Below are 20097 nucleotides of genomic sequence, written 5' to 3'. Positions count from 1 at the left end.
GACGCCTGCTTCTTGGGAGAAAAGCAATGACAAACCTAGACAGCATCTTAAAAAGCAGAGACATCACCTTGCTGACAAAGGTCCGTATAGTTAAAGCTATGGTTTTCCCAGTAGTGATGTATGGAAGTGAGAGCTGGACCATAAAGAAGGCTGATCGCCGAAGAATTGATGCTTTTGAATTATGGTGCTGGAGGAGACTCTTGAGAGTCCCATGGACTGCTAGAAGATCAAACCTATCCATTCTTAAGGAAATCAGCCCCGAGTGCTCCCTGGAAGGACAGATTGTGAAGCTGAGGCTCCAATACTTTGGCCACCTCATGAGAAGAGAAGAATCCTTGGAAAAGACCCTGATGTTGGGAAAGATTGAGGGCACTAGGAGAAGGGGACGACAGAGGACGAGATGGTTGGACAGTGTTCTCGAAGCTACGAACATGAGTTTGACCAAACTGTGGGAGGCAGTGCAAGACAGGAGTGCCTGGCGTGCTATGGTCCATGGGGTCACGAAGAGTCGGACACGACTAAACGACTAAACAACAACAACAAGAAGAACACAAGGCAGATGGAAAGTAGTGCTTCAGTCTATTGACTCTTTGGGGGGGGTGCAATATCAACTGCAAAACCTGCACATAGCAAGAAGAGAAATGAACTAGATTTGTGGAGAAGGTACCTTATGGAGGGGATAAACCTTTTCTGGGGCTCATAGGCATATAAACTTCACTTCATTCAGGTTACTGTGCTGTGCTGAATATGGAAACAGGTAATAAGAATCATATTCAGCCTTGGGATAGGCTGTAGGGTGATTGGCTTATTAAAACCCCACAATTAAAAGACTTCGCGATAGTATTATTAGCATATGCAAAGTTTTGCATTATCAGCACACAAGCTAAGGATACCACATCAGACCTACTATTAGTCTATGTTGGGGGAACAAAATTAGATTCTTATATAGCCCAATCCTACGGGTGTTTATTCAGAAATAAGTCACACTGAGTTCAGAGGGATTAATTCCTGTAAACAAAAGCATATGATTTCAGCTTTTTTTTCCTGTATACTTCTACAGTATATAAAAAGCTTTTCTAAACTATGGAATTAGTAATTTCAGCAAGTGATCAGGGTAATTGTCACATGGAGTTACTGCAATTAAAACATTTGCAGAAAGGATTAGGGCTATTGTTGCCAGCATTTCCCTTTTTGGTTGAAATGCACTCTGATGGAGATGGCAGGTAGCAGATCTAGGGGTACCATTAAAGGACAGCAAATTGTCAATTAATTATAAATGGCACCCAAAGCTCCGCAAGTAGAAGTCCAGTTGTGAAAGGGGGACCTGCCTGCCTGCCTGCCTTATCACTGCAGCCTCTTGCATCTCACCCCCCCAAAAGGCACCTGAGGATTGGCACTCTCATTAAAGGCCTAGGATGTGATTTGTGCACATGGAGGGGATGATTGGCTGTCTATATTTGCCCTGGGGGGGGGGGCATCGATATTATTTATGAGTTTGTCTCGCACAAGCAATAGTTGTGACTTTCCCCAACTATTCATAGTCCCAGTATGTAGTTATATTTACTCAAGTTGTATTGTGGAAGTGTGGAGCATTTTAAGATAACAGTTAGAATGAAGGATGTAATGCTTCCTAAAGCTGAGGTTGGGAATTGTTAAAAGCAAGAGGGCTGAGAACATAAAATGGAGGCTGCAGCTCTAAATAAAAATAATGTATAATATAAGGCGGGGCTTTTCTTTGCTTTAAGCTGCCAAGGTAACTGCATTTTCAGCCTCAATTTCTTACAACAGAAAGGGGAGGTGGGGAGCGCTTATGCTTTTATTGGCAGGGCTGTCACGATCTGAGCTCTGGAGCACATGTCATCTGCAAAGAAGTGAAAGCAAAGTGAAGTGCTTTCAAGCACAAAAGGGGCACAAAGCAACGCAAGAAAAATATTATCGGGGAAGGAATAAAAGAGATATTGAGAAAAATAAACCAGGCTTTGCTCCGAAAGGAGTCACGCAGAGCGCCTGTCACGGCTTGACTTCCCTAATTATAGAGAGAAATGCAGCATCTTCGTGAATTGAAGTCGTAAATAACTGGCTGGCAAGGGGGCTCCTCGATGCAATTTGGCTTTAGGGTTGAATCTGTATTACACCAAAAACATGGGGAGGGGGAGCTGCCCGAATTTCTAAAGGACCACGGCTGCTGTCGAGTTTTCATTGCATCTGTTCTCAGCGGAGGGATCGGATTAAATTACTGCCAATTTAGACTGAATGAAACGTTTCTCTCCTCTTCCCCCCGCCTCCCCAGACCCCTCCCTGCAAGAGGGGAAGAGAGCCTCAAGCAGCAGCACCAGGGAGAAAGAGGCAGCCAGACGCGGTAGGAGAGGGAGGGGAAAAGTGATCGACAGATCCAATAAGGGGAAGGCAGCCAACGGGCTTCCACGGAGACTGGAGACAATTGATCTGCGGGAGCTGGCTCAGGCTCCCTCTTCAACGTGAGGCGTGCACAGACTCAGCCTCGCAGCTCAACGGAGCTGCCTGCAAAGCTGCGCGGCTGTCGTCCGGGGCCAGTTCCTCGTGGCGGCCGAATCGCCGTAGATCTCCACCAAGCCGGGCAGATCCCGTTGGCGAAGCGGGTTTTGTTTATGTTATTTTGCTTTTTTCATTGCTTGCTTCTTTTGCTCTTTGCTTGACATTTCCCTGAGAGGCAAAGTGCGCCTCAGCAGCCAGCAAGCCAGCCGCCGTCGGGTCCCCACGTGCACACGCGGGTGCCGATCACATTGGCAGGCTGGTGCTGCAGACTTGAATTTGGGGAGTAGCGGGAGCAGCAGCAGGAGCTAGGGAGAGGAGAGAGAGAGAAAGAGGCGAGTTTCGCAGGAGCCCTTCGGCGCGGCGAGGGTTGCAGAGCCGACGAAGGGGAAGGCATTGATTGCAGCGAGTTGCGGCGGCGGGAAGAGCAGCAGCAGCAGGATGCCGGCGGCTGCTGGCGACGGGCTCCTAAGCGAGCCCCCCGCGGCGAGCTTCGGCGACGGCGGCGACGAGCCCACGACGCCTCCCCTCAGCCCCGAGGGGACGTTCCTGGCCGCCTGGGTCAACGCGGCCGCGTCCCGGGAGCGGCTCCGCGAGTTCCAGCACACCAAGCGCGTGGGCAATTACTTGATCGGAAGGAAGTTGGGCGAGGGGTCCTTCGCCAAAGTGCGGGAAGGGCTGCACGTCGTGACCGGAGAAAAGGTACGTGGCTCTCGCCCCGCGCCCGAGGGGGGGGCAGTCTTTTGTTTTCCCGCCATATGGACCAAGTCAGGCTTTGTTGCCCCTGAGGTGGCCCCACGTGAGGCGACCTCGCCATCTATTCCGCTGCCCGGACTGCTTCGGGCAGTTGCCTGCTTGGCGTGTGCTTATCGCCGCTTTGTCCCACCACCGTCCCAGCCTCCCCCCCCCCCCGCGGCCGAAATTTGGTTGAATGTTGTCCGGTCAAGCGGTTCCCTCTTCCCGACAGTCCCTCGCCCGTCCGCTCTGTCCATTCGCGCGCCGCGTCCCCCAAATTCCCGTCGGCGAGTCGCCCCCCAGGGGCCGCTGTTCGCTGCTTTCCCGCTCACCCAGACGCTTCTCCCTCCGGTTCTCTTCCTATCCTTTGTAATAAGAATGGACGAGAGCTCTAGCGCTGACTTTTCTGCTTAAATGGGCAAGCGCCCCTCGCGCTTTTCATGTGTGGGATTCTTCCTATGGCAAGGAGTAATCATCATCATCATCATCAAACAAAACACATAGCAGGATGGGTATTCCAGTGTTGAGGTGCACCAAGAGAAGAGAGCCACCAAAGACATAAAATGAGAGGTGGCCAAATGCAGCAATGCCTTGTGGCACTTTAAAAAAAATGACAGCACAATCCTATGCCGGTGTGCAAAGGTTTATTGTGCCCCATTGAACATAATGGGATTAATCACTGTACAGTATAAGCATGCATAGGATTGTACTTCTTAATGTGACATGGAAGCTGCCTTAAGAACCGAAAAGGAACCCTGCTGAATCAGGCCAAAGGCTCAACTAGCTCCATATTCTGCCAATCTAGCAATTCAAAAGCAAACCAGTGCAAGTAGATAAATAGGTACTGCTGCGGCAGGAAGGCAAACAGTGTTCTGTTACTCCGCATGGTGTTTTGTTGTGGTGTTTTGTTGTGCCAGAAGCGGTTTAGTCATGCTGGCCACATGACCTGGAAAGCTGTCTGTGAACAAACGTAGGCTCAGCCTAAAGCAAGATGAGCACCGCACCCCATAGTCTCTTTGACTGGACTTAACCATCCAGGGGTCCTTCTGTTTTTATTACAGTATAGAGGCTGTTGGTCCAAGAGAGTCTATGCAACACACAATCAAACACAGAAGTTGTGTGGTCTTGGCAAAGTACACAATAATCGGTAGTTGCCCAGGCTTTTGCAGTAGATCTGTTATTTGGGGGAAGGATTGCATTTTCCCATTAGTAAAAACAAAGCATTTAGTGCTGTGAAGATGCAATAACACTACAAGAAGCTCAATACAGATTGTGTCTGGATTTGACATAACAGAATTCTTGCTTTTGGCAATATTGAGTGTGTGCTCTAAATATAATAACTTTGTTGGTAACATGCAGCTTTGCTCAACAGTATATGACACAAATGACCATGATTAAACCACTTACACTTAAATGGTAGTGTAAGGGAAATAAGTACCGTGTTTCCCCCTTTTTAATACATAGTCATAAAGTAAGCCATGGCAGGGTTTTTAAGCATTTGAGAACTATTAGACATACCCCGAAAATAAGCCATACTTCCGCGCGCCCCAGCCAGCTAGCAGGACCCAGCACGCCGGCCGCGACAGGAGGAGGAAGCCTGCCGGGTCGGGTCGGCGCCTGTAAGCGGCGGCGGCGGCTGCAGCGCCGATAAGGTGCGCAGCAGTGCCGCACGGAGCACGAGCGGCAGGAGGAAAGAGAGAGAGAGGCTTGTTGCTTGCGGCCAGAATAGGGGACAGCAGCTTGGAGCAGCCCGTTAACGGGAACAGCTGCTGCGGCGGCGGCGGCAGTTCGCTGGGCGAAGAGGGGGGAATTCCATTGCCGAGGCTGAGCCCGGGAAAACGTGTGGAAGGACGGCAGCGTGCGCGCGTGGCTGCTGACGAGGCCAGTGCACGCCAAAGCGGGAAGCTGCAGCGAGGGCTGCCGAAGCAGGAGGAGGAGACAGCGGCCACAGCAGCAGCAGCGCGGAGGAACAGGGAAGCTCTGTTTCCCTCTGGCATGTGTGTCCGGGAACTGGTGGCTGCAGCGCTGAGCGCGCCGAGCGCCCTGCCGGGCCGGGTGGAGTGCCTAAGCCAGCGGCCTCCCCCTGGCCCGGCCAAGGAGGCCTGCCTCCCCGCCGCCCAGAACTGGCGGATGCAGCGTGGAGCGCGCCAAGTGCTCCACAGCGCCAAGCACTTGGAGCGCCCTGTCGGTCCGGGCGGAACGCCTGAGCCAGCGGCCTCCGCCTGGCCCTGCCAAGGAAGTCTGCCTGCCTCCCCCCGCCCGGAACTGGCGGCTGCAGCTTGGAGCGTTGGAAAAGACTCCTGGATGAAGCCCTCTCTCCAGGCAGAAGAGAAGCTGGGGGTTTGTGAGTTGACCCCAGGGCAGAAAAATCGTGGGCAGCGTGGAGGGATGCAGAATGAAGTCGGGCAGAGCAGCGTCAATTGCACCTGCTTGCTGGTTTGCTTTGCCCTCTTCTGCTTTGCACTAAGCAGCAAAGGGCTTGAAAATGGGGACTAGTTAAAGGAAGTTTATTTTTTGCACAGCAGGTTGCTCTTACACTCACATGAGCAGAGCCAGTAAAAATAAGTTGGCAATCCTGCTGTTGCAATGTAGTCTAACAATATGTTTTGAGTTGTACTTTTGCAAGGTACAAGTAGGGTTACCATTTTTCCTCCTTTTTCTTCTTGATTAATCCCCAGGACCACCATTTATGAGATAATTTTATTTCCGTTCCTAGTCCCAAGTACAAGATAGATACTTGTGACATCCATTTTGAAGTATGGTAACTGATACTGTGTTTTTATACATGAGTACAAAATTATCTCCTAAATTCTGCTTCATTTCTTTGCCATGAGAAGTTTTGGAAACTCTGCAACTGGCTTCCCTTTAGAATGGTTTGCTGGGCTGATCATTGCACAGGATCCAGCACAAAACTCAATTGTCTACCTAAAGACAACTGAGAAATCATACAGACAGATGTGCTCAAAATACTTGGTCAACTGGAGTGTCTGGTTCCTCAATAATAAAACATACCATAATAAAAACCATACTGGTAATAAAAAAATAAGACACCCCACCAAAAATAAGACACCCTGTGTTTTTTTGAGAGAAAAAAGTTATAAGACGGTGTCTTAAAAAAGGGGAAACACGGTAGTTCCAGGACAACTCTGAAAAGTGATTTGAAGATGACAACTCCAGAATATTTTGGAAACTCTTACCAAACAGGTATGTGGGTTAATGCTTGACAGCGACACTGGACTCTTGGGTAATTGTGGTGTGTAACCCAGTGATCCAGATATCTTGTATGGCTAAACTTCTGAAGTGTTTCTGATTAGATCACTATGGGCTGTCTCTGATGGTCCAAATAGCATATAACAGCCACCAGGATGCTTTTGGGAGTCAAGCCTATTCCATGCCAGTTGCATTGGCTATCTATTCATATTCAAGCTCAGTTTAATGTTATGTTCTTAACCTTTAAATGGTTTGGGACCAATTAATTTGAAGTATCATTTTTACCTGCCCAGGTGTTGGGACTGACAGAGGCCCTGTTCTGTTGCTTTCCCTTAATGAGCTATCTTGCTGGTGGGTATCAGGGACAAACCTTTTTCCAGCACTGACTCCTCAGCTGTAGTTTCTTCCTCCATGAAGTGCATATGACCCCCTCTTTGATTTCCTTTCAGACATCATCCTCATCTTCTTATCATCCTTTTAGTGAAGCTCATGCAGCTAACTTGATCATTTAGTTATTGCTGTTTGTTTTAAATTTTAGTGATTTTAAGTACCTATTTTAATTTTCATAAGAAATATGAATTTTCGTACGCATTGTGGTAATGCACCATTTGAGGAGGGTCTCTAAAAAGTATATAAACTAAATAAATATGCTTCAGGATATTAAGTATGCTTAAGGTCACAAATAAGCCACATTGAGCCAAGTAAATCCTTGTAGGATCAGTCTTTGTAATCAACAAAGATATTATTGCAGTTAAAAAATAGTTTCTTTACAGTCTGCCTCGTTTTTTGTCATTTGAAGGTTCATTTTTTTACTAAACAGATGCCAGTACAAGACATCATGTTGTTTCTTTTGTACAGGCAGTCTGGTCCTGTACATGTTTACTCAAAACTAAATCTCACTGAGCTCAATGGAGCTTGCTTCCAAGCAAACATGCATAGAATTATCAGGTGCAGGTAGCAAGTTATTTCATATCTGCTTCATAGTGTCATCTGGTGCTGTGTTCCGAAAATGTTGGGTCATGCCCTTGTTATCAGGAGAGTTGTAAAAGCAGAGGTTAAATGAAGAGCAGTAAAAGCAATCTCTTGGGGACAGCAAGAGAAAATAGATATAGAAGTGTTGCTAGAAGAACAGCAAGCTTAGATGTTGTTGTGGCAGAAATATTTAACTAGTAGATTCATTTACCAACTAACGTATTAGGTGCCTTTGATTTATCAAGCAGATGATTTTTTAAAAAATAAACTTTATTTTTAATATTTATACTACCTACATACTGCAAGCATTCCCTTCATTCTGAGGAGGCAGAATGCATTTTCTAAGATTATACGCACTGCATCATCTAAAAACAAAAGTATTTCCCCTATTTTTCATATGCAAACTAATTTAATTTAATCAATCAATTAAACAATTAACTGACTAGGTTTCATACCATTAATTAAACAAGATTTATTTGGGCAACAGTTCTATTGGCTGACAACAAGGAGCTGGACTAGGACTGAATAATTTAAGGCTCATGAGAGCTCATAAATGATTTTAGAGTAGGCACTTTACTCCCTCTGTTTTTCTCTTGCCTTCTCGCCTAAGTATCTGCCTCATCAGTCCTCTTATCCCAGGACTACACACACACACACACACACACACACACACACACACACACAGAGAGAGAGAGAGAGTTCTGAATTTACAACATGCTTTAAAGAAAGCAAGACTTATTTACACTACCATGCATCCAAGACTGGACTTCATCTTCAGTAATACAGACAGAAGGCATCAGGGCTCATAAGAAATAAGACATACACAGGAATGGCAGTGTTGTACTCTTCCTGGATAAGCATATTTTCAGACTATTTAAGGGTTATGCTGCAGAATCTTCCTAGTCTGTAGCCCTCTTCATGTGTTACTCACACGATGGTGTTTCCAGGGAAAATTGGTCTGTGACGCTGGCCCTTCCCCAAGATTAAATTGTTTTCTCTGCCCCTGGTGTGCACCTATGCAGACACCCATGGGTAATACCTAGTTTTCAAGGCAGCGTAAACCTCACAGATGGGACCAGTGGCATGATTCTGCTACCCCTTGATTGCATCGAGACCCCTTTGCATGAGTAGGGCATTACTAACTAGGGTCTAGGTTTGTCACTTTTTCCTGACAGGGCTCCCTATATTTCTGCCTGTCATGCAGCAGATAAAATAGGTTCTGTTTCCCCCAGCCTGGAGATGTAGTGATGGGGAACTGCTGAATTATGTTGCTATACAGCTGTTAAAAGCACCCACATTCCAACTGTCTTTTTCCAGCAACCACACTCAAACTGTCGTTCACTCTTAATTCCGCCCAGCATTCCATTCCACTCCCTTACTGTCAATCATTCTTCCATTCAAGCTTCCTGTCACATTGGACTTTTCAAATGCTAAGAGCTGTATGCAGAGTGGCAAAGAGCTTTTTTATGTCAGGGCTCTCAACTCTGAAGAAATCTATGTCTCTTTCATAAATGTGGCACTGATTAATGAGTTGCAGTTCACATTGGTGCCTTGTGCAGATCCACTAGTCAAATCAAAGTTTTATGTAGGACTGCCTCTGAAAACAGTTCAGAAACTTTGGCTGGTGCAGAATTCGGTGGCCAGGTTGCTCGCCGGAGCAAGACTATTTGAGCATATTACACTCATCCTGGCCCAACTGCACTGACTGCCATTTGTTTTTTGGGCTCAATTCAGAGTGCTGGTTTGACCATTTAAGCCTTAAACAGCTCTCAAGGACCTCCTCTCTCCATATGAACCACCTGGACCCTGAGATCATCTTCTGAGGTCCTTCTTCGTGTGCCTCCTCCACATAAGAGGTCTGGAGGTTGGCAACAGAAGAATGGACCTTTGTGGAACCTTCCAGCAGGGAGGTTCAACTGGTGCCTTCATTAAAACCTTTAGGCGCCAGGCAAAAATGTTCCTCTTCAACCAGGCTTTGGGTTGATTAACATCCATACCCTTTTACATGTGTTTGGGGAAGGGGTTATTGGTTTGAAATAAGCACAACAAAATTTATCTAAGCCTATTTTTTTGTTGCAGCCAGTGCTTTTTTTTGGGGGGGGGGATGCAGGGGTATGCATACCCCTAAACATTTTATGAATTTAAGTTTGGCCTCATTGAGGGGCAGTATTTCAATATGAGTAGGAACATGAGAGTACCCCTAAACATTTTAATAGAAAAAAGCACTGGTTATAGCTATAGGTTTTGTCTTTTGTATTCTATTTAAGACAACTCTTTTATACCACTTTCAAGTTGTCTGGGTACGGTTTCCTTACCCAATATGAATATAGTGAAGATTGAGGCAGTTAAACATATATTAGCTGAAAACAAGTGAGGCAAGTTATTTTTACAGTGGTATTATAGTAATGTAAACTTTTAATATTGCAAATAACATAATTAGCTAGGTGGGTTTCATAAGTGCATGCTCGCTCTCTTTAAGAAAAGCGATAGCAACTCTGTAGGTTTCCATGGCATTAGTTGCAAAGCTGGGTTAAATAATACAAGGAGCCCAAACAGAAAATTCTCTCCTACCAGAGCTGTGCCATCTGTGTTTCTGACAGGACTGTACAAATGAAATAATGCTTGTAGCAGACTCCTGAATCTTTCATAGCCAAGAGTAATCCAGGACTACCTTACTTTGCTAATAGACAAAACCCTGCTGGAATGTAATGGTCTCTACAATGCAGGAACCCCATGTTTCAGCCTTATATAAATCTGCTGATGGGCGTCTCTGGATCTGGGAGGGTTCAATACCTATTACTCCTAGTCAGCCAGCCTACAGCTGGGATACAGTCTCAAGAGTGATTAAAATTCATGCCCAACTTAAGCCTCCCTGAGACCTCTGGGTATAGGGTAGTATATAAATTCAATTAATAATAACTTGGATCAATTTAGCTGCAAAACTCTCTGTTTGATAAATAGCCATTGTGGTATATATTTATTTCTGGAAGTATTTAAAATCCACACTTTTGTAAAAGTATATCAAAGTTATAATTAATTAAGAGCCTGAGGTTCCAATTCCCACTCAGCCATAAAGTTCGTTGGGTGACTATGCCTGTCATTTTCTTATAACCTAACCCTCTCAAAGGGTGAAAGGGATAATAACTATGCCACCATGGGCTCCTTATGAATGCTGGTACATACTTGAATTAGAAGACTGTGTTATTCACCTTGAGTTTCTGATGAAAAAACTGAAAACCTATTGAACATCTCAATGCTGCCCAGGTGGCGCTGTGGGTTAAACCACTGAGCCTAGGGCTTGCTGATCAGAAGGTCGGCGGTTCGAATCCCTGTGACGGGGTGAGCTCCCGTTGCTCGGTCCCAGCTCCTGCCAACCTAGCAGTTCGAAAGCATGTCAAAGTGCAAGTAGATAAATAGGAACCGCTACAGCGGGAAGGTAAACGGCGTTTCCGTGTGCTGCTCTGGTTTGCCAGAAGCGGCTTTGTCATGCTGGCCACATGACCTGGAAGCTATACGCCGGCTCCCTCGGCCAATCATGCGAGATGAGCGCGCAACCCCAGAGTCGGTCACGACTGGACCTAATGGTCAGGGGTCCCTTTACCTTTACCTAGAATTAGTAGAGCCTGCCTGGTGTTTGGATGATTGGTTCCTGAGGCTAAATAATGCTTGAGTAGCTCATAGGTTGAAACCAAGGATAAATCTTGCCATCACAAAGTTTGCCTTAATTTCAGCCCACTAAGAAATCTGTTTATCCATTTCGTTAATGGTACTACAGGGCTTTAAAAGCGTCATTCTTCACTTCTTCTTCTTTGCATGAAATCAGTTTTGAATTACAGTACCTGGTAGTCGGTGTGAAACAGCTGCTAAAGAGAAGACTTTCATAGGTTGTTGTGCAACAAAAATAGAATGACTAATAGTAGAAGTGGTCTTATTTATAGAAAGCTCTGTTTTTAGACTATATTTCTAAAGCAAACAGCTGCTACTCTGTGTATTTTAGAGCCTTGGAAATGCAGGGGTGGCTTGTGTGGGAAGAACAAGCACTCCACAGAAAGCTAGAAATTCCTGTTAACCTTTGACAGGTTGATGTTGAAAGAGGCAAGCAGCCTCTAAAGACAGCTGTGTAGCAGGTCCTGTTGGATCTGTCAGTGACCAGTCATTTTGCATAGAATTTTTTTAAAATTACATGCTGCCATAGCAGGCACATTTCCTTTGAACTGTGTGCCTTGCTTTACCTTTTGAACCGCTTCTGAGGGGCTGAAGTATGTATACAAATAGCAGTGCAGTTCGAAATCTTCTCAGCAGGTGTTGAGTTTGGCTTTCAGGGAACCCTAATAAGATTTAGTCCTAGAAGTAGTTACAGGGTTGTATGGTTGTTCCAAGGCAACCGTAAATGCTTAAGTGGCTAAATTAACAACCATTTACGTTTAAATATTGAAAATGCTGAGAGATTACATTTGCAGGAATATGTACATTTCCCCCACCCTCATTTGTTATCTTAGTAAAAATGCTGGCAAGAGTGTAATCTTCCTCAGATGTATTTCTCCTGTAGTTGCTGTGTTTGAGATAATCTAGTCTTGTGCACTGTGGTTATTACATGTTCTTTTTTATACAGTATATGTGTCAGACCCAAGGTTCAAATCTGCATCTAACCATGAAGCTTGCTGGGTGACCTTCAGACAATCTCTGTTTCTCAGGCTAATGCACTTCATAGTACAGTATTGTTGTCAGAACAAGAGGGGAAAACTATATAAGATGCATCGAGGTCCTTGGTTATTATTGGGCTATACAATATGTGTATTATCATTAAACCACTGTGCTATTGATTATCCCATCATTAATTAGCTCTATGGTGGCTTTCCAGGACCTCACCCAGCAGTGGAGAATGCATCTTTAAATGCACCAGGTCAGAGGGAGGCTACGGAGTCTTGGAGCTCCCACATGCTTCTTCCGTCAGCCCTCTCCCCCCTCTTCCTGCCTGCTGTAGTGAGCAGCACTATGTTTTTGTATAGCAGCAACCAGGGGAGAATGGCGGGTAAGGGGACCAGCGGAAGGGCAGCAGCAACTACATTTCAGTGTGTAGACCCGGCATCCCCAAACTTCGGCCCTCCAGATGTTTTGGACTACAATTCCCATCTGGTCCTGTTAGCTAGGGATCATGGGAGTTGTAGGCCAAAACATCTGGGGGGGCCACAGTTTGAGGATGCCTGGTGTAGACACTGCATATTGGTGAGACTTGGTGATCCTGTTTTCCTTTGCATTCGGGCTTTAATCCACCCCACTCAATATAGTGGCCTGGGCCTTACAGTGGATAATCAAGCCAGGCAGGGTTTCTATGACAATTTATTTTGGAGGTACAGTACAGGCAAGTCCTGAATGTAAGACAGAAACCCCTTAACTAAATTGGATGGTATGAGTAACACTGCAAAAATGGTAATATTGTGTCTTTGCTCCTTTGTTTTTGTTTCATCGGATAAATTTCATCTTCCTATGTTTTCCTTTTGTAATTCCCTCAGAGTTATTTCCTGTACACATACTTTTAAAAAAAGAAAGTGTGATTTTCTTCACCATCAGTTTAAAAGGAAGTGTTGGGCACAAATTCTTTGTAAAACATATAAAACAACCAGTGGAATTTTTCCTCTCATTTTTTTTACACTAAATTAGGATGAAGAATGGTATTAGCTGCCATCCCTCTGGCTGGCTAATGTAGGTGAGGAACTTGATAACCTGACTCAAGTTTCCTGTTACAGATGCTTAATCTTTTGATAGCACATTCCTCCCAAGCAGAATAAATGAGATGAATAACTTTATATCACAGTAAGAATTGCCATGCCTCATTGTAACTCCCTTTCAGTCCTCATTTGTCTGTAATTTTATCATTAACCACAAAATCCAGTCTGCAAAAGTGGGCTTAAATCTGGCCAAATGTTGATTCTTTGTTCATTTGTAAAGATATTGTCAAGTTTGTAAAATGTGAAATGTAACTAAATATTTTTATGCTGTATTTTGTTTCCTGTCTAGATACTTGTTTGGTATATAAGCCTCGACATAAAAACACCTTTTTATCTTTTTCTGAGACCTATTAAAAATGAACACACACAACAAATTTGGATTAAGGGAAAGAAATCTCAAATCTCAATGTTGTTGGGATCTAAAGTACATTATCTGTGCATCCAGAGGTTTTTGCATTTGAACCAGGGCTGCCCCAGTTCTGCTTTTTCAAAGAAACTTCACCTGTTGGATCGAATCAGAGTTTCCTACCAGTGGTCCCCTAAGTTTGGGGTACAGCTTGTTCAGTTGCATTGGAACTCTGACCAGAGTGTGGGAAGTTTTACAGAACTTTGCTGCGCAAGCAATATCCCCTGTTCAGCCATTTGGGTTTTGTAGCGTTGCAATAGGTTCAAAAATACTTTTACTAGCCTGCCTGGCCACACACCTGTACCAGCCACTTATGTCACCCTGGTGGCCGGAATAGGGATCAAAACCTTCCAGTGCACAGCAGCATCCCTGCCTGTTCAATGGGAGGCCATTCTTGTTCTGAAAACCTGACTAACTGCTAGAATTAGAAGGATAGAATCTTGTGGCAGGAAATATTGTCTAATACGGCACAATTGATTTTGTAATTTATATATACAGTATTTTAAATCTTTGAAGGTCATATATTGTTTCAAAACACATCCAGTGGTTGTATTGGGGGGGGGGGTAGGTCTTATTGCTTTGGTAAAGTAGCATGACATAACATGTGCAGGAAATTTTAAATAGCTTAATTCTTAAGTCAGGGTAAGCATCACGCTGCTGAGATGCAGTCACCTGTGTATTATTTGTTACATAATCTGTTCTTTCCTTGGCTACTCAAGTAACAAGCCTATTTAAAATGGTTATCCAACACTGCATGTTTCTAGAAAGGGAAATGGTATTTACTACTAAAGTCTGTTGTCTGCAAACCTAGCCTGGATTCTAGGAAATTCATATGAATGTTTTTCCGCTGAAATTTTCAACGTGTTCTGCAGTAGACTGAATTGATGCACATGTGGCAGGTACTTATCCTCTTGAGATAATCTGCTTTCAAATTTACAGCATCTTCAGCAGTGAACATTGGTAGAGCCTCAAACCCCACCCCACCCCCGGCGCATATAATCATTTCACTTGTGGATGGCCGATGGTGGAAATACTCCAGTGTTTAGGTTAAATTGACACCAGGTGAATTCTTATGTGAAAATCACATCTGGTTTCTTCTGTATGTGTTTGTATTTCTAACAATTTTATGATGTGTAAGGTTGTATGCCTGTTCTTGAAGTCATGCTTTTGTATATAAATGTTTTGTTAAAGCATGCCCTCCACTGGATTCATTTAGGTTTGAAGTCCTTTTGAAGTTAGTTACACCAGAGAGAACACTGACATATTCATTGGTCAATTCTGAAATGTTGCTATAAAGCTTCATAAAATATTCTGTATAAAGTCACTGTTTTCTATAGTGCGGAGGGTGAGGGAGAAAGAACTTTCCTTTGTTCCCCCTTTATCCAACACATCTCCTCAAGGAGAAAAATGAAAGAGAGAACTCTTTTCCTTGCATGGCCTTCTGTATCTCTTTCCTCTGGATTTTCTTAGCTGGGAAGGACAAGATGGAGTGCGCACGGAAGGACAGATTTGTGAATATATGTATAGTAGAGAAGTAAACCTGAAAGAAAGCTCTTTGTTGTATGCTTTTCTCTCTCTCTCATGATTTCTTATTCAGCCCAAGCCCTTTTCTGGCTTAGAATGGCAGGAGGGGGGCACCCTGTACCTCAGCTCATAGAGCACCAAAGGTACATCATGTGCTCTAATGCCTCATTCTCCATTTTACTTCCCTATTGGGAAATGCCAGCCAGTCTGTCACATACAGATACCTGGGAAAGTTTAAAGACGGAGGTGTACATGAGGATGAGATCTCAAGTGCTCTTCTTTCAATGGTGTTTCAAATATACGTGAATTCACTTAAACATGTGGTGCCTTGGAACGTAACCCCCACGTAAATTGGGAGTTGCCTGTAAAGAGGTGGAAAGGCATTCCCATGTAACTTGGCCCTCATCAGTTATTTGAGCCTCATGCTCAAATAATATTTGGACAAAAACAGTGCCAAGAACATTATCAATAGCAGTTTTTTTTTTAGTGAAACAGGTTAGGTTCTTATAAAAAAGAGTTTAATTGGAACCTTCGTTCGCAGCAGATGTGTTCAAGAAGGTTCGCTTCAACTTGAAACATGCCATTTCAAAATTAGAATGCTACCTCTCAGACTTCTAATCCTGCGGTCAGCAAACTTTTTCAGCAGGGGGCCGTTCCACTGTCCCTCAGACCTTGTGGGGGGCCGGACTATATTTTGAAAAAATAATAATGAATGAATTCCTATGCCCCACAAATAACCCAGAGATGCATTTTAAATAAAAGGACACATTCTATTCATGTAAAAACATTCTGATTCCCGGACCGTCCGCTGGCTGGATTTAGAAGGCAATTGGGCCACATCCGGCCCACGGGCCTTAGTTTGGGACCCCTGTTCTAATTTGTTCCCTGAGAAAGAAAAAAATGGGAGCCAAATTAACAACTGGAACATAGCCTTGTTGACTTCCTTGCATGGCAAGGTTTGTGTTTTCTGTGTCAAGGGCCTAGCTTTAGCCTGCTTTGTCAACAGTTATACCTGTGAACAAATGCCCCAGCTGACAACATGAAATGGCAGCCAGTCTACTTATATGCAAATAATTCCTGTGTTTCTCTTGGAGCATCAGGATTGTACAGGAGTACACAGGGCAAAAAGTAGTGAGAGGAAGATTGCTTGTGTGCGCACAACTGAAGCATCCTGCTGCCCAAGTCCATAATTCAGCATAGCTGGTAATCTTCTTTGGCGATCACTCGTAGCCTAGTAAGATTGTCTTCCATTTTAACAATGGGTCCGTAAGTGACTGTGGAAGCCAATTCTGGATCCACACGTCCTTCCACAGTGGGGACATTGGTTTCCAGGCGGGAGTTGATCATGGTGTGGATTTGCCAAGCATGCCTTCCTCTTAGCACGTTTCTCCCTTGCGTCCTGAGATAGAGTTTCGTCAAAGCCCATGACACCTTTGGTAAAGGCTGTTCTCTAACTGGAGTGCTTGGAGGCCAGTGTTTCCCAGTTGTCAGTGTTTATACTACATTTTTAAAGATTTGCCTTGAGACAGTCTTTAAACCTCTTTTGTTGACCACCAGTATTACGCTTCCCATTTTTAAGTTCAGAATAGAGTAGTTGCTTTGGAAGACGATCATCAAATACCAAAACTGAAATCCCCTATGTGTCAAAAGAGCAGTACTACTGTTTTGGTATGGCATGCATTTGCTGTAGAAAAACTATAAAGAACAGTGAGTCATTACTGCTTTGGAATAGCTAAATGTACATTTCATCACCACATCTCAAATGGGAACATTTACATGTATCCTGTCTTAATGTCAATCAATTAATGTCATCTTATAAGTTCTACAAACAAGTATTTTCATGTTAGGCTTGACTAGTAAAATGACATTATTATTTGGCATGGGTTCTCTGCTTTTGTTTTGCCACATGTAATCTGAGAAGTCTCATCTATCTCATTGTCACAGAAGACATTTGCAACATTAAAAAGGCTAGTTATTCTATTATCAGAAACAGCTAGGTAGGATACATTTGTGACCCAGGCATTACTTTTGTTTGGCTTTATTTGAGCTCTGTTTTCTTAGTTCATCTACAGTATATTCCTGCGTATAGGACTACTTTTTAACCCAGGAAAATATTCTCAAAAGTCGGGGGTCGTCTTATACACCGGGTCGTATTTCTTATACGTCGAGTATATCCCAAACTCTATATTTTAACTGTAAAAGTTGGGGGTCGTCTTATACGCCCAGTCGTCTTGTACGCCGGAATATACGGTAACTTAAAAGGACCAGGTTTAGCTTAGAAAAACCTCTGTTTTATAGTAGTTGGAAACCTGATTTACTTCATAGGAAGTTATGTACAGCATTCAGCTTTGGTCAACAAAAGGAAACAGACCATGCTTGTCTTAACAGGTATTTCATCTGTCACAGCAATCATGCACAAGACTCTTCATTCATTTCTGCAACTGCCCATTGAAATTCCTTTCCTCTTTGTCAGCTGTATTTTAAGCTTAACCTGGATTTCTAGTTTTTAATGGCACAAGGAGCATGCATGTTTCACATTATGTAATGCCAAAATCCTAGTTTGGAAAATATCTGGTGAATTATTGAGCAAATTAACTTCCTTCAGATGTTAACTTTCTGTTGCTGATACTGTACCATGGGAAACATAATTCTTGCTTCAGGGGTGGGTGGGGTTAGTAATTCTCCCGTCTCCCACTTTAAAGAGAGAGAGAAAAGGAATGGACACTTGTCGTGAGGGGAAGGTTGTTAGCATAGCCTGGTAACTTGGTAGGGATTTTTAATTACTTAAACCAGGGATTGCTAACCTAGTGGGCACATTTCAAATTTTGTGATGGGGGCACCAGTAACAAAATGGCTGCCATGGGGACTGTGGCATAACACAAAATTAGAGAGACAACCACCCCCAACTTACTGCAGGAAGTCAGCAATACCCTGTTGGTCCTGATTATGGAGATCATCACACACACACACACACACACACACACACACACACTGATGCTGTTGCTGTCTAACAACAATACGGAACTACCATATCTTCAGCACTAAGAAAAATACAAGTTAGCCACACCACTCTCATTTGCCGAATAACTTTCTTTCTAGCAGGGCAGGCACCAATCTGGTGCCCAGGGGTGCAGGATTAGCGAACTCTGCCCTAAACAAAGTATTGCAGGTTCTGTTGTACATGCAGAATGAAAAAAAATTATCGGAATAATATAACAACAGTGAAGTCAGCTATACAGTAGAAACCTTTGGCTTTACCAAAGTTTAATGCTAGAGAAAGCATTGTGAATGCATGTGCTTTATTGACTTGAATGACTATTATTTAGATTTTAGATAAATGATTTTATGGGGTGCATGTGTGCCTATTGTTGACTGCATATTTTAATAATTACACATTTTAAATTTTGTTGCAATTTATATTTGAAAGTAAATGCATTTGAATGGAAATATTCTTTCCATTTTTTGATTCATTGATTTTTGATTCCATTATGTTTCTGCATTGAACGGTAGTTTGTTCTTTCAAAAAGCATGGATGATTCTCTCCTGTCTACATATAAGAATATGTAAATCTGAACACATTTTGTTTTAAACCTTTTAAATCTATTTCTGAGTTTGTTTTCTTGAAATGGTGCTTTCTAGGCATTTTGTGTGTTTTTAAAGTGAGAGCTGTATCACAAAACTTGGATATGTGCAACAACGGGCGGGGGTAGATATGTGAGTATACACCAGGCACCCCCAAATTCGGCCCTCCAGCTGTTTTGGGACTACAACTCCCACCATCCCTGACCACTGGTCCTGTTAGCTAGGGATGATGGGAGTTGTAGTCCCAAAACAGCTGGAGGGCTGAGTTTGGGGGTGCCTGGTATACACACTCTAGCAATGAGGGGGATGGGCATCTGGTCTTCAAATAATTTTAAGAAAGAAAAAGCAAAAAGCTTCCGAAGTGTCAAAAATTGTTGTGGTGGAAGTAACCTTGCTGGTGTTTATATCTTCAATTTTTTTTGCATGGCTACATAAGAAATCCTACTGTTGTGTGTTGCAGTGGTGGAATGAGGTAGTATGAGCATTGTGGGTATTTGCTGTATTTGACATCATTTGTGATTAGTGACAATTTCCTCACACATAATGCTCATACTACCTCATTCTACACAGCAGTCATAGATGCAATAGATACTCTATTTTTTTGGGGGGGGGTTGAATAGAATTTTCCTAGAAACAAAATATTGTAATTGGAGGGCTTGGGAAACCTTAAGCCTTGAAAAAAGAAGTAGAAGTACTGTATTTCACAGAATAATCATGTGTTACGGTCGCCAAATGCAAAGAACAAACTACAGGGAATGTTCTGCTTGTGAATTTTGTAAGGGCATCTGACTGATCACTGTTGGAATCAAAGTGCTGAACTTCATTGTCCTTTGTTCTAATCCAGCAAATCATTTCTTACATTCTAACACACATTCACAACTCATCTATTGAGTCATGGGAACTACCCTTACATAAAGTAAGGGAGTCACTTAAATTTCTTCCATTTCACTGGAACTACTCCTGAAATTAAAGTAAGGTTCATGTTTAAGTACCTTACCAAATTTGGCTTGTAATGCAAGAAATGTTATCTTGATGCAGTAAAAGAACATTCCTTTGAATCCCACCTCTCTTGGGAACAGAGTAGTTACAGCTGTGTGTACACAGTTCACAGCCTGGCAACTTGCACTAAAGGATTTCCCTTTTTTATTTGGGGAAAGTGTTGATCTATTTCAAGTCATGGATTTGGTTTGAAAATCCTTTTCTTAAACTTATAAACCTCAGGGTTGGTTGTGTGTGTGTGCGTGTGGTGTTTTTTTAATTAAAAAAAAAGCTTTGTAAGCTGCATTGAAATGTTCTGTTTTGTGTTCTTCAGTCTTTTTAATTACCAGAACAAGCAGTAAAGAACAAATACCAAATGAATCTGACACCATCTCTAATCCTTGAATAGTTCCATCCTTAAATGATTAAATCTGAAGATGCAGCTTTTAA

The 20097-nt window shown here is 43.3% G+C and overlaps 1 protein-coding gene across 1 annotated transcript in view; it reads left to right on the top strand.

Moving 5' to 3' along the window:
• The first annotated feature begins 2198 nt into the window (after positions 1-2198).
• Positions 2199-20097, top strand: part of HUNK (hormonally up-regulated Neu-associated kinase) — a 66686-nt gene continuing 48787 nt past the window's right edge. Inside the window, exon 1 of the mRNA XM_035116775.3 lies at positions 2199-3213. Within this exon, the coding sequence (XP_034972666.1) occupies positions 2953-3213 (261 nt within the window). The 5' untranslated portion in view covers positions 2199-2952. The remainder of the gene's footprint in view (positions 3214-20097) is intronic.

Source organism: Zootoca vivipara, chromosome 4 (genome assembly GCF_965207765.1).
Source record: "Zootoca vivipara chromosome 4, rZooViv2.hap1.1, whole genome shotgun sequence".
Taxonomy (NCBI): domain Eukaryota; kingdom Metazoa; phylum Chordata; class Lepidosauria; order Squamata; family Lacertidae; genus Zootoca; species Zootoca vivipara.
The sequence above is the reverse complement of the archived record's forward strand: the minus strand, read 5'-3'. Positions and strand labels throughout refer to the sequence as shown.